Source organism: Amblyomma mixtum, chromosome 5 (genome assembly GCF_055824585.1).
Source record: "Amblyomma mixtum isolate Tamu chromosome 5, ASM5582458v1, whole genome shotgun sequence".
In the NCBI taxonomy this organism is placed as follows: Eukaryota; Metazoa; Arthropoda; class Arachnida; order Ixodida; family Ixodidae; genus Amblyomma; species Amblyomma mixtum.
The window spans coordinates 124,471,545-124,487,040 of NC_143016.1; the positions used below are offsets into that span (position 1 = coordinate 124,471,545).

The 15,496-nt window shown below is 47.3% G+C and overlaps 1 protein-coding gene across 1 annotated transcript in view; it reads right to left on the reverse strand.

Annotated features, from left to right (window-relative positions):
• Positions 1–14,866, reverse strand: part of LOC149343610 (uncharacterized) — a 29,438-nt gene extending 14,572 nt beyond the window's left edge. The window contains exons 1-4 of the mRNA XM_089547031.1: positions 14,623–14,866; positions 13,510–13,571; positions 13,125–13,287; positions 3,524–3,634 (exon numbers count right to left, since the gene is read on the reverse strand). Of these exons, the coding sequence (XP_089403157.1) occupies positions 3,524–3,634; positions 13,125–13,287; positions 13,510–13,571; positions 14,623–14,866 (580 nt within the window). The remainder of the gene's footprint in view (positions 1–3,523; positions 3,635–13,124; positions 13,288–13,509; positions 13,572–14,622) is intronic.
• Positions 14,867–15,496: the final 630 nt, after the last annotated feature.

Genomic DNA, 15,496 nt, shown 5'->3' on the forward strand with positions numbered 1-15,496 from the left:
AGTGACGCTGCCATGGGCAGACCAGGTGTTTTTTGAGTGGCGCAAGCTGCTTCGAGAAGGTAAGGAAGGAGTGGAAGACGACGACCGCTCCGGACGCCCTTCGACCAGCAAGACCAAGGAAAATGTGTAGCGAGTTTAAAATTTACTGAACACTGATTGTAGGATGAGTATCAGAATGATTGCTGATGACTTGAGCATTCTTAAAACCCAAGTTTTTGAGATCGTGACAGAAAACTTAGCCACGAGGAAAGTGTGCATGAAGTTGATGCCGGGAGTGTTGTCAGAGGAGTATTTAGGTGTCGCCATAATCCGCTTGATTTCCCATACGTAATTAGTAACGTCCCTGTACAGACTTGTCTATCGTATAAGTATTTAGGTGTCACCTTGTGTAACGACTTGTCCTGGAGTGCCCACATCACTAATATTATCTCATCTGCTAATAGAACACTAGGTTTTTTACGACGTCATCTCCGCCATGCCCCCGATCATGTAAAATTACTAGCATACAAAACACTTGTCAGATCAAAATTAGAATATGCCTCACCTATTTGGAGCCCGCATCATGCTTACCTTATCAACGCACTTGAAACAGTACAAAACAGAACAGCCAGATTCATTCATTCTTCATATTCCTACGACATCAGTGTGTCACGGTTGAAAGATAAATCCGAGTTATCACTCCTTTCATTTCGTCGTCGCATCGCCAGCCTTTGCTTATTCTACAAATTTTACCACAGTTCACTTTCCTGCGCACCCTACATCGTCCCGCCAACCCGCATATCTCATCGCACTTCTCATCCTTTCCAAGTTTCTCGACCACGTGCCCGCACGGTTACTTTTGCAGCCTCATTTTCCCCCGTACCATTGTGGACTGGAACGACCTTCCCAGCGATATTGCAGCCATCATGTGCTCCGCGACCTTTGCTGAAAATCTTCATGCTCATTTGTCATCGTGTTAACACTTGCCGCCAACGAATATTGTACCCACCCCTTATGTAATGCCCCTCACCGGGCCTTTAAGGAAAATAAATGAAATGAAAAAAAGGGCAACCGGAAAGCGATCTGCCAGGACCTGCTTCATCATGTGAATGGGGACCCCGATTTTTTGCCCAGCACAAGGCGGGAACGCTGCCTCAGCCCCCCTACAGCCCTGACTTGGCCCCGCCAGACGTTTTTCTATTCCCGAGAATAAAATCGACGCTCAAGGGGAAACATCACGGATTGGTAGAGGCGGTTCAACAGGCCGTGACGAGGGAGCTAAACAGCATTCCGGTCCAGGCGTTCCTGGAGGCGTACGGAAACTGGAAAACTCATTAGCAGCAGCGTGTAGGTGCGGAAGGGTGCTACTTTGAAAAATTCTAATCGTTTGTACTACTCTCATGAATAAATTTAATTAAAAAAAGTTAGTCCTACTACTTTCAGAACAGACCCTATATCCTTGTTGACCAGGAATTCTACACTAAGTTCTCGCCTCACTGGCACCGCGCGATAGGAGAATACATGCACACACTGGAGTATGCGTCACCAGGCTTTTTACCCTCACTGAGCCCTGTGACACCGCAGTTAATGCCCTATAGCTCCTCTAACCGCAATGCTAGGCCGGCCACACTGGATAAGGTTCTTTCATTAAACGTTTCCAGGTTCAGGTTCCAGTGGTAGCCAGTCTGAAGTCAATGATTCTTAGCCCTTTCTGGTCAGTCACAGCTCTGACCGCCGAGCGGGTCGCTTAATACGCAGCTACAGGCCGGGACTGAGACCTGATGATTATACCTGCTTCAGTATGTCACTAAAGGGCGTCAGTCTATTTAGCAGTGGTTCGTGTCTCATCGCGAACCTGATTACGCCAGATTAACTATGCACTCAGAACTGTTCAGCAAGATTCATGAGTGCGCCGTAACTAATAATTTCGCTTAATAGCATTAAGACCAGAAGAGAAAGACTATTAGAACCCTCGCCCTCCGTCGGGGCAAGGAAGTGTATGAAGGCGGGAATTTCGTGTGACAATATACCGCGACACCGATGCAGCTTTTTTTGATTTACCAGCTGCGAAACTCCTTGTGTAACGCGTGCATTTAAACATGGAGCTTTGAGGGCTATAACAAGAAGGTTAGCAGACTGCCACGCCACTTGCGTCTTTCAAACGAACTGCTTTTCGTCGCTCCAAGCACGAAGGAAGTGGAGGAATAAACTTGTAGGGCGCAAGCGTTGGTTGGCTGCCCAGCTCATAGGGAGCGCCACAGTCTGTTCGCCTTCGCGAAGAGACCACGAGTAACAGCCGGCTTAAAAGTGACATTTCGCAATTGACCACTTGCGGAAAAGCGAGCGCCACCTGTCATGCAACGAGCGAAGCTCCACCGCAACTTTTGGTTGGAAAGTTGTTCCCGGGCAGACATGTGCAAGGCAGCGTTCAGCAGTTCCTGTGCGCTTGTTTTGTTGTTTTAGTGTTGTTTCTTTGCCAGCAACGGGTGTTTGCTAACGAGAGAGGATGATAGAGGAGGAGAACTTCCGATGTGCGTTTTTAGAAACGGGGTGGAGCGAAGATTTTTCGCGTGGTAGCCTGAAATGTGTGGCAAAACTTCCACTCCACTACCTGAGCTGTTCGCCAGGCTCATCGCGGCTGGTCCTTCAAGGAGGAAGGTTACATTAGAAACTTGATGATGAACCTTCAAACAACTAACGATGAACTAAATTTCGTGAGAGCGGCGCGTACGCGTAGACGGTGAATACCGGTGTTTATGTGACAACGGCATGGTCCGTCGTTAGTACAGGCGTTCCTTTTCTCGTCATTGGTAAGCTTTCTTGATAGGGCAGGATTTTTTTATAACTTCGTACAGCACATTTTGCTGCTGGGCACACTCAACTGATTAGTAACCGACCCGTTGTACCATCTCAATCGTGGCTCGTGCTGATACGGCAGAGCGTTGCTTTGCACGGGCCGCAGGAGCGTTAGAATGAACGGTCATACGCGAGCTTGCGCTCTGCCGTGCTCCCGCTGTTCAGATAGCACGGCTTGACATTGTTGCATTTATGGTGAGTGTTCATACTAGTATATATATAATTCGGTTTCCACCGAATACGCACGCGCGTTGATGGCAAAACTCTTCTAGAACGACCGAGCTGCGTGCACTTGGCAGCAAGCGCGAAATACAGCAGGAACATCCGTTTCGAAACGAGCTTGGCGGGAACCTGAACTCTGTGCTTCCTTTCTGATGAAGTAATTCGTGCAGCCTTAGGCGAAGCAATGAGCTGGCATTTTCATTCACGCTGCAAAAGCGAGGAAAGGAGCTCACATCATTCGCCGCACTACAGCGAGGGAATGCTCGGCCCGCTCATGTTTTCCAACCAAAACCAAATCGTCTATAGAGGGCGCTGGCTGCGCCTTCACTGCGCATGCGCAGAAACTTTTCCGCAAATGGTCAATTGGTGTGGTCAAGTACTGCAAATTTACGCGAGAAGGCCCCATATAGTGTTGTGGAAGCCAGAAAAAAAAGGTGGAAAATAATGAGACATCTTCGTGGCTTACCGATTATGTACGACTCCAGGTCGGCCTCCTGCTTCGGGACGACGTCGACCCAGGACGGCGGAGGTGGTCTGAAAGTCCCCTGTAGAGCGTCGTTGTACCAGTACAGGCCGGCTGCGAGAAAAGAGGATGCGGATGAGCCGCTCGTAACTACTGGTACTGACGAGCATCATTCGTACTGCTCAGCCACCGCGTTGTTCAATGGCTTTGGCGTTCGGCGGCTGATCCCATGTTCGTAGGCTCTATCCTGGCCGCGGCGGAGGCAAAAAAACGAAAACGCCCATGTTCTGCGCGACGTTGGTGCAAGTCCAGGCAGTGTAAATTAATCCGGAACCCTCCACTATGGCGTCCCTAATTTCCCATGTCGCTTCGGAACCTTAAATCCCACACTATACAGTTAACAATCGTGCTATTAAGTGTAAACCCGTAAAGCTTGAGCAAGAATGAAACCTTACAACTTCTAGAAGCGCGGCGTTGATCTGTAGAGCTCATTCTTGAAAGCCGGAAGACAAGGCAATTATAGCAATGGTATATCGGTTTAAAAATATGCGTAGAAAGCGTATGCCTAAAATGTAAAAGGAACTGCTTTTTCCCCAGAAAAAAAATTACAGTGTGTATTTTTGAGCCAGCGCCATGCTTCTGGTGTTTTCGTCGGATTGGCTGTGATAGTTTCCAAGAAACTGAAGCTGCTGCATAATTTTCAGAAACACTGTACAAGCTTGTATCATTGTATAACTGTAGCATCACACTACCAACTTATGCAATACGGCAGTTTTTTTCCATCTTTCTATTCAAAGCTCGATCGAGTTGGAGTAGAATGCGGCAGCAACCACGAACACAACAGCATTCTTTTTCTAATAGCAGTGGCCCTATTTCTAGTAGCAGTGGACCAATCAGGACTCGCGGCCAGCTCGAGAAGGAAAAGGAGACTGCACGGCCGATACTGTGTGTATGTGCGCGCCTACTTTGGCGCGTAGAACATACAGACGCGGACCAAGCCTATATAAGAAGGGCGTTGACCGCTGCCAGTTTAGTCTGAGCCGCCGTTTAAGCTTCGGAGAAGCGCGCCCGCTTGACTCCCGGGACAACGCCACTCTCCCAGCCACGGACCAACGAGGCAACGTGCGCCAGTCTGCGGGACGGCATCGTCGTGGACCTCTGGTTGTCGGACTGTCGCAGTGCCCGGTGAACAAACTGTGTTTTGTTTGTTTGCCTCCCTATTGTGTTAGTGCACTGTAGATGCAATATTTCCTTTGAATTGTTTTCTCTCTTCAGTGTAACTTTGCACGAGTTTCATTGTTTTGTTAATTAGTTTACATGTGCTTGTACAAGTGGTTGGGAAATCCTCTGTATCGTCTCACTGCTGCATAAACTTTGTTTTGTGTTTGAACCTTTGGCTCCGACCCATTCTCTGGCTTGCGACCGGCGAAAGCTGGGCACCAAACGACCAAAAATCTCTTGTCACTTGGTAGCTGGTCTCCGTTGAGCTTGCCACGCTGAGTCGAGGGCATCTACTTTGAGTCTGAGACCGCTACCCTCCCACGCTCTAAGGGTGTCTGAGAACTTCACGCTTAAAAGTGCGGGACGTTGGGTGGCAACATGTAATTCGCGAATTTAAATAAAAGCCACCCTGCATGCCTCGTCCGCCGCCCGGACATCTATAGAAAAAGACCACGTGAGATGTCACCAAACGTCATCAGTAAGGAAGAATGTATTTTTTACCCGAGGGCTGCTAAATATATGAAATATTCTTTACTATTTGTCAAGAACATGCTCAACCTCATGAATCTACTATTCTCACTTCCGTATAAACGCAAAATATTCTAACACAAAGCTTGCATGCCATCCCTTCTCACCCCAGTCAGAAACATTGCTTTGAGTTAAGAGGTACAAGCTGAAGGTGGTGCAGGCCTACGCGCCTACATCAAGCCATGATGACCAGATAGTTGAAAGCTTCTATGAGGATGTGGAATCGGCAATGACCGAAGTAAAATCACAGTACACTGTACTGATGGGCGACTTTAATGCAAAGATAGGTAAAAAGCAGGCTGGAGACAAGGCGGTAGGTGACTATGGCATAGGTTCTAGGAACAGTAGGGGAGAGTTATTAGTAGAGTTCGCAGATAGAAATAATTTACGGATTATGAATACCTTCTTCCGCAAACGAGCAAACAGGAAGTGGACTTGGAAGAGCCCCAATGGTGAGACTAAAAATGAAATAGATTTCATATTGTGCGCACACCCTGGCATCGTAGAGGATGTGGAGGTCCTCGGTAAGGTCCGTTGTAGCGACCACAGAATGGTAAGGTCTCGTGTTAGCTTAGATTTGAAGAGGGAACGGAGGAAACTGGTGAAGCGAAAGGCTATTAACGAGTTAGCATTAAGAGGGAAGGTAGAGGAATTCAGAATGTCGCTGCAAAACAGATTTTCCGCTTTAACTGATGAAGACGACCGCAGTGTTGAAACAATGAATGATAATCTTACAGCTATCGTTACAGAGTGCGCCGCAGAAGTAGGTGGTAGGATGGTTCGACAGGATACCAGCAAGCTATCTCAGGAGACCAAAGATCTGATTAAGAAACGCCAAAGCATGAGGACGTCTAACTCCACAGACAGGATAGAACTAGCAGAGCTATCGAAGTTAATAAATAAGCGCAAGGTAGCCGACATAAGAAAGTTTAACATGGAGAAAATTGAGCATGCTCTAAGGAACGGCGGTAGCCTAATATCAGTGAGGAGAAAACTGGGCATAGGTAAAAACCAGATGTATGCGCTAAAAGACAAACAGGGCAATGTCATCAGCAATATGGATAAGATAGTTGAATTAGCCGAAGAGTTCTACACAAATCTATACAGTAGCGAATGTAATCATCAAGTTACTGAGGGAGGCAGTCAAGCACAGCAATGGGACATCCTGCCAGTAACGAAGGAGGAAGTAAAGAAAGCCTTAGGAGCAATGCAAAGAGGGAAAGCAGCTGGTGAGGATCAGGTAACAGCAGATTTGTTGAAGGACGGAGGAGAGATTGTGCTACAAAAACTAGCCACCCTCTATACGCAATGCCTTGTGACCTCGAGAGTACCAGAAGCTTGGAAGAACGCTAACATTATCTTAATTCATAAGAAAGGAGATGTGAAGGACTTGAAGAATTACAGACCAATCAGCTTATTGTCCGTTGCCTACAAGGTATTTACTAAGGTAATCGCTAATAGAGTCAGGACAACCTTGGACTTTAGTCAACCAAATGATCAGGCAGGCTTTCGTAAAGGATACTCGACAATAGACCACATTCACACTATCAATCAGGTAATAGAGAAATGCGCAGAATATAACCAACCCTTATATATAGCCTTCATTGATTACGAGAAAGCATTTGACTCGGTGGAAACCTCAGCTGTCATGCAGGCATTGCGGAATCAGGGTGTAGAAGAGTGTTATGTGAAAATATTAGAAGATATTTATAACGACTGCACAGCTACTATAGTTCTCCATAAAGTCAGCAATAAAATTCCAATACGGAAAGGGGTCAGGCAGGGAGACACGATCTCGCCAATGCTCTTCACTGCCTGCTTACAGGAGGTATTCCGGGGACTGGAATGGGAACAGTTGGGGATAAGAGTTAATGGAGAATACCTGAGTAATTTGCGATTCGCTGATGACATTGCCTTGCTAAGCCACTCAGGACAAGAACTGCAAAGCATGATCAATCAGTTAGACAGGCAGAGCAGAACGGTGGGGCTAAGAATTAACATGCAGAAAACCAAAGTAATGTTCAACAGCCTAGCAAAGGAACAGCAGTTCGCAATTGGTAGCGAGGTGCTGGAAGTAGTAAGAGAATATGTCTACTTAGGGCAGGTAGTGACCGCAGATCCGGATCATGAGAGGGAAATAACTAGAAGAATACGAATGGGGTGGAACGCATATGGTAGGTTCTCTCAGATCATGAATGGTAGCTTACCAATATCACTGAAGAGAAAAGTATACAACAGCTGTATCCTACCGGTACTCACCTATGGGGCAGAAACGTGGAGGCTAACAAAGAGGGTTCAGCTTAAGTTAAGAACAACGCAGCGAGCTATGGAAAGGAAAATGATAGGTGTAACGTTAAGAGATCGGAAGAGGGCGGAGTGGGTGAGGGAACAAACGCGGGTTAATGACATCTTAGTTGAAATTAAGAGGAAGAAATGGGCTTGGGCAGGGCATGTAATGCGAAGGCAAGATAACCGCTGGTCCTTAAGGGTAACTGAGTGGATTCCAAGAGAAAGCAAACGTAGCAGGGGACGGCAGAAAGTTAGGTGGGCGGATGAGATTAAGAAGTTTGCAGGGATACAGTGGCGGCAACTGACAAAGGACAGGGTTAATTGGAGAGACATGGGAGAGGCCTTTGCCCTGCAGTGGGTGTAGTTAAAGTCCCTTTATGAGCTTTTCTAAAAAAAGCTAAGTACCGAAAACGTTTGCCGCGCCGCCGACGCACACTATTGGACAGCGCCCACTTCCGGTTGAGAACTGGTTCCGTTCCGCCATGTTCTTCCTAAGTCGTCCGGCTGCATAGTTCGACGGCGCTTGCACGCTACGTTTCTTCGTGACGCGAGAAGCGCCCGGACTAACCTCGACTGATCGAAGCCATGCAGAGCTGCATCTACGTTTTGCCAGATTACTGTAGATGATCCTGACCTGGTTGTCTCGAAGTTTCCTTGCCGGCTTTAAATTGAGCGATGCCGCGAGCGGCGGGCATTTCGTAGTTCGGCGACTGACGAGCACGTCTGTTGCTTACGGCGCCGCCGAGTGATTCAGTTGTTTTGTGGGCGCAAGTCAGCCCAAATAAAGAGCTTCGTTTGCAAGTTTAGTTGCTGTCTTCCTGACCGCTGGACTGCCGTCACTACAACGTGACAGTATAGTTGGGCTGGCCACGGACATTCAGCGGAGGTGACTTTTTTATATTTGTCGCTGTTTGCTGGAAGTCACTTTAGTTTATCGGACGCTTTTTTTGTGTCCGCAGCAGCACATGAAATGCCGGGCTGTTGCGCCTTCGGGTGCTCAACCCAGTCAGGAAAAGGGCTGGCGTTGTTTTCAGTGCCGCTGGCGAAGAACGATATTGTGCGACAGAAAGCGTGGCTCCACAGGATTGGGAGAAAAAATTTCAAGCTGACGAATTCTAGCAAGTTATGCGATGTAAGCTCAATTCCTGTTTTCCATCGTTGAGATTAGATGCTATAGTAGCAAACTTTGGCTGGCGAGTCAGAATTGGTAAAGCTCCCAGCTCGCACTATGCTTGACGATTGTTTGATTACGCGCTGCTGTCCGCCTTTGTCATTTCGTAAACATGCATGTCAGTGCAAGTATGCGCGCGTATTTCAGCCTACGGCTCAATTCCGGCACCTACTGCAGCTGGCCCATTGAGATCAAGTAGCCAAAAACTTTTCGCTCAGTAATGCGCCCTGAAACCGTAGCCTCTTGCGAAGTGTTCTGCAGTACGCCCCGCCAATTCTTAATAGTACCGCGCGACCGTCGACCAGCCGGCTTGTCAGCGCCTGATGACAGCGCTGAGCGGCAAAACGAGCGAGAAACAGTGCATCTGAAACAAATGCTCTTATTCTCGCTTGATTCGCGCTCTGCGCCATGATAAGGCGCTGACAAGTCGACGCTCGCGCGGTACTATTAAAAAATTGGCGGTGTGTACATAACTCGCGCTCCAATTAGATGAATTTACATGTGTTCACACTCGCGCATAGCATGTCTGATTTATTGGGGTGTTAGCTGCACAAGTGCTCTACGTGCCAAAAGTTTGTGACGCGGGCGCAAAGGAATTTTATTGCTGTGCGAAACCAAGGGTCAGTCTCAGCGTCCAGTGCCCATAATATTTATTTCATTCTATTCCCGCCATACAAGTAATCCGCGAGGCAGCACCGCAATTATTTCGCGCATACCGGCCCACCGCAGACATCGGCTTCCCTGTCTGTCCTAGAAATTCATGAAGGGACTTGAGTGTGCTCACCTGCACAGCTGGGTTTTTGTATTTTTCATCTTCATATATATTCCTAATACGACTACCCTTCTTTAAAGCTCCATTTTACTGAAGATCAATTCGAGCCCATAATTCTGAGGAAGCTTGGCATAAAGAAACTGAAATGCACTGCTGTCCCGTCAATATTCTCTCACCGGCCAGCAAAGCTGCCCCGCAAACCGCCGTTGGTAGTATTTGCAATAATATGCTATATATAAAGTTGCACGCGTGTCCGTGTTCTCTCGCGAACTGGCCGCCGCACCACAACTGCAGTTTCGCCGTCTCCGACAAAACTCAACGCAAATCACATTCGGAGCGCATTACTGGTACGTTTCCCTTGTTCTCATACCAAGCTCATTTACTACATTTTTCACTGCCCCTTACAGCAAAGCCGCGACTCTGCAAGGTCCGCCGTTCCAGTGCATACAACCGCGCCGCCGGAACGCGTTAGGAAGAACATGGCGGACAACGCGAGCCGCAGGGGAAAGGGCGGTAGGAGAGGAGGGACTTGTCGCTACTTAGCAAAGCTGATCTAGGGACTTTAGGTGTAGTCAGGCTGATGATGATGATGATGATGATGATGATATTTTCTATTATAATCTGGGGTTTCACCGAATGTCATCTGTTCAGGCATTAGCTCTTTTCATGTGACGACGGCAAGTTCGACTGCAGTGCTCGTGAAGAGCTTTTCTTGCTGTAAAGAGTGCACTCTATCTGGCATCACAAACTTTGCGACTGCCTCAGCTGTTGCTTGAAGGGCCACTGAAGACAAATAGAAGTTGACCTGTATTGACTGGACAAGGCATTCTAATCATAAAGGAACCACTCTAATCGGTAAGTGAGGTTTTCTGAGCAAGAAAAGGCCAAAAAACGAAATACTGATGTCGCCATCAGCGACCGATATCGCGTGTAAAATGCGCGCGTCTACCCAGATTTTTTGGGGGCAGTTTACGGAAGCCATGCTACACAGCTGTTCACTCCAAAACGGTCGCAATTCCTCATTTTCGGCATATTGACCGGAAGATATTTAAATCGATTTTTCTCAGAGATTAATGCGTGTTTTGGTGCCGGACACGCGTGAACAGCGCCAGAGAAAACCAGAATATAAATTTTTACTCAGAACAATAACTAGATGGAGTTGTCCTAAGTGTCCCTTTAACCAGCACGAACTTGAGGTAGGATGGTTTTATCTACAAGGAAATGTTCGGAACCACTATGGGTGCATCGTTAACCGTTACAACGGCAAAATTCTAAATGGAAGCAATTGAGGAGAAAGTGCCGAAGTCTTTCGTCGACCGAAAACATTTGAGGTGCATCTGGGTCTCCTTCATCCCATAGATAAAAGACAAATGCGACGTTTACTGTATCATCTGAACTTGCAAAAGCCTCCATTAACTTCGCGGTTGAGTGAGAAAACAACGAAATTACCCCATTTTTTTTATGCCGACATTACACGCTGCTGCAATGGCCTAAGTTTTTGAGTGCACTGAAGCCCATCCACACAGGAGGATGCCTCGATTTCAAATTGGTGCAACCACCAGCCTACAAATGTTCAGTCGTGAAGTCGCTTGTAATACGGACACACCGCACGTATTTCCATGCGCACGACCTCAAGCAGGACCTTGGTATCATCAAAGCGAATTAGAAACGAAGGAATACCGCACACGGTCTGTCCAGAAGTCAGCTTGACAAGCAGTCGAAGCCGGAGCACACACAAGATGCAACTGCATCATCTCTACCAAAACTCGCTGCAGTTCATTACATCCGCAGGCGTAAGCGAAATCCTGGCTCAAGTTTCCAAAATTCCTCACATGCCGACTAACAAACGGCGAGAGGAACATGCTGACGTGAAGGATGTTGCGCCTCGTTCGAAGTTCTCGGCTACCGTTTACAAGCCTACCTGCGGCTATTATGAGTTTTGTACGTCGGGCAGACACGAAAGCTGCAGAGACGGTTAAAAAAGCACCGCCATGATGTCAACCGGAATCACAAGCGCTCGAGTGCTGTGGTAGAGCACGCGAAACAAAGCAGGCTATGAAAAGCCCAGGATGGCGGGTAATCCATTGCTACCGAAAGAAATTTGTCCAGGCTGCAGCGCTTGGAATCCTTGTCAATACAGACGGCGCCGCATACACTGAATATATGAATGGGAAACGTTTACCCAGCTTATGAGGAAGCATTGCGGCGGTTCGTTAATACTGCAAGAGCTGCGTGTTTCATGCCCCGTTTTCCACTTAGAAGTAAAAACCCGTACAAGTTCCGAAATGTCAACTTATGGTTTCACACGATCAATGACCGAAACATTTTTCTACTATGATTGGGAGAATCGTGACAGATATCGTTGGAAGCGGGCCTCTATTCTTTTAAAAACTTTGCACAGTCACACACCGGACTGTTGCACATGTTTGCGGAGAAATACTGAAATGTCTGGAAAGAAGACGAAACAGGCAAGTTCCATCCGCTCACATTAATCGTTAAATAGAGAAAGAAGAATTTTTTTGAGGATCTGCATACCGTAAACTTTCGTCCATGGCGGAACGTACCTCAGTCAAAAAGCGAAAGCCATACAGCAGACTACGTCACACAAACTCCTTTGCGCAATGTCAGTAAAAAAAGAAAAGGAAAGTAGTATAGAAGCAAAAAAATAATTTTGTTTGAACGTTTTAAGTGTTAATTGTGTACGCTGTGAATTCGCAGCTTTTTCTTAGTGAGTTTTTCTTAGCACTGTTTTATTTACTTTGTTTCAGGCTAATTTTGCATCCTTCATCGAGCAAGCAGCGTGCGTGCTCTTTTATGTCAGCTAGCGAACGCAGAAAATAATATTCGTCAAAGCAGTCAGCTTAGTAACACGTCAGCCTCCATTTTTATAAACACATATTTTGCCGCCAGTTCTAACTCAATTATTTTCTTCAGTTCTGTTTCTTACCTCCGTTTAAAAAGCAGCAAATTATTCATGTATCCCTGGGATTACAATTTAGTTTTTTTTATGAGTTTGAACGTCCCGAAGCGATTAAGGATATGAGGCACGCCGTAGTGTAGGGCTACAGATAATTTCAACCACCTGGAGTTCTTTAACTTGCTCTGACATCACACAGTACACAGGCCTCTAGCATTTCGACCGTCGAATCCGGGATTGAGCCCGTGCTTTTTGGGTCAGCAGCCAGCACCATAACCACTAAGCCAGCGGGGCGGCGGGTTACAGTTTAAAAATTCCCGGTATTTTAATATTAGGGCTTCCAACAATTTTGATACTTTAGAAGAAAATTTGAATATGTGATTATAAATAACGTACTGGTGGTTTCTTTGACAAAACAGAGGATTTGGCTTTCTTGGTTCATGGATATACGTTTTAGGTGGCAAAAAAAGGATTTTCAAGGAGGCGCGTTAAAGACCAATTTCCTCATGCATTTCAGATCAAAGCAACCGAACACCAGGCTAGCACAGAGTTTGCACCCACTGCAAAACCGATGGGTGAGAGGTGCCACTGGAGATAGAACTCTATACCTCCTGCATACGAGGCGGATGCCCAAACCTCAAGGACATTGGTAGCGGAAGCAAAAAGAAATGCGCAAGGACCACCACGTGGTACTCCGGCAACTTACAGAGCACCCGGGTGCCGTACAAGGACCTGTCGCAGATGCAGCGCAGCCGCGCCCCTCTTGCGCTGTAGCAGTCCTGCAGGAAACAGTGCATCAGCCAGCACCGGCCCGGGTACACGTCGCAGCGGTCGCCCGCGAAGCCGAACAGGCAGCGGCAGCCGCGGCCCTGCATTCCACGGCCACGGGGGCAGTGGGAAGGTCGCTTTACTACCCCGGGGCTCACAGGCGCACACATCCAGAACGCTCAATATCCGGATCGTTCATTGCTTCAGTGCTGGATGTGCAGTATACCTGGTGTTTCAGCGAACTCTTTCAAAAGTTCCTAAATTGCTGTTGGAGAAGCTGACACTCAGTAGTAGGTACCACCAATGTAACCTATGATACTTACATCAAGTATGCATGTTCCTACGCCGCAGAATCGTGAGTGCCTCCCTCTTTTGCACGATGGATCTGAAATGATAACCACAACACAAAGATGAGTTGGCATCACACAGCGAGCTTGGTTCGGAACTAGTAGACAAGGATCGAATTTTGTGTACCAACATATATCTCTGACACGGGTGCAGAATTAATCAGCAAAAGCGTCATAGGATAAGCACCATTTACGCCAGTTCGCGAAAAAAACCTGTAGGGACACTTAATTACATCATGTGTGGAGAACGCAATACAGTGAATTTTGTACAGACCACAACGACGGGTTTTTTACGCGATGACACCGATGAAGAGAGGTGCCGAGCAAAGGCGGCAGGTATCGAAGGTTGCAAGTCACGAGATATGTTGATGGCATAACTGTATCGACCAGTCAGCCAATATTATGACTGACCACAACGCCGGGCATTCTTGTCGGATGTTCTTTTCTGTGCATTGTAGCTTCGACCGTCATGGAGTTTCACTGCCTCACTAACAGACAAAGTGCTGACGCCTTGCACATGAAACTTCGAACAAAACTTAAAAGGCAACGACACGGCACACCTATTTGAAATACGTTTGTGTAAGTTGATACTGACTGAAGGCTTGTGCGTTTAGCTTCAAGGTGTAAGGTATTTTCAAAAGAACGTGCTCTTAATAACCAGCCCTGAGACACCACCTGTCCGTCATCGGACTCTCCTCCGAAACAATAAGCGAGAATGAGGAAAAATGTCTTTCAGAAAGAATTCTTTCACGAACTCGCACTTAGAGCGGAAAAAAAATTAAAGGTGCAATCTTTAGCTGGTGTGTTTATGGTCAACAGGAATTCCTTCATTTTTGCTTGCATAGATTCTTTAGTGCAACACGCACGTTTTGAACCTCCTAAAGGCTGGTACGTAAGTTGTTAATATTTATCAATTGTGCTAATAATAAAACAGCGTAACTGTGCTAATAGTGGGATTTCGTCGAATCCAACAATCTGGGGCTAAGCTGGCACATATCTCGACGAAACGATACCGCAACCCCACGCTAGCTTTCCATTCGGCGTCTCTGAGACCACTGCAGAGCATACAATAGCGGCGTATTCACCGACCGCGGCGGACACGGCGTAGGTAGTGATGGAACTGGAAGAGCCGCTCGGGTGACATGGCCACCACCGGCCTGGTGGAGCCACGACTCTCCAGGCAGGTCAGGGCGCGCCGTACAGAGTTGAGCGCCAGCGCATCGGATGCAAGGTCGCCCAGTGTCTCCTGCTGGAACTCGCCGTCCGATGGAGCAGAACTGAGCAGCAGTAGAAACTGAAGGCAGAGGCCCTTGCCAAGAACGCTGTGGCTCATTCTCGTGCTATCCTCCTTCTTCCTCTTTTCTTGCGGATGACATTTTAAGAACAGAAATTGAGAAAGCGACCATGGATGAAACCAGTGAACAAGCCCGTACAAAACTCTTATGCCTTTCCAGTCCGTGCCCACTTGAGGTAGACTCCACCGGTATTGCTCTCCCGCGTGCTTCTCTTTTGCCTCTATTATGTACAGGTGACTAGCAACCTCTGCCTCCCGACTCTTGGCCGTTCCCCCAGTGTGGGTATGTGCCATCCTTTGAAAGGCTAACAACAACAACAAAGAAGAGCTCGTTCATTGCCGTGCCATTTTATTTGAGGCCAACCAACCAACCAACCAACCTGTAAGCTTGGCCGCCATTGCTGCTCTAGTGTTTTTGTCTATCTTTGGCCACAGCAACATTTACTGTGGACATGTGCTCCATAAACGGGACATAACAATATAACAATATGTGGTCAAGGGACGCACGAAATCGGCTTCTAATAAGAGATGCCGCCATCTTTGTGATGAAACCGGACTGTGTACTGTGTCCTTCTGCTTGACCTGTGCGACGTGCATTCGGACTCATTTCAGATGCCGCTGAGAGAGTATCTGAGCACGCAGCTCAGTTATACGTTAACACTGCTTCCA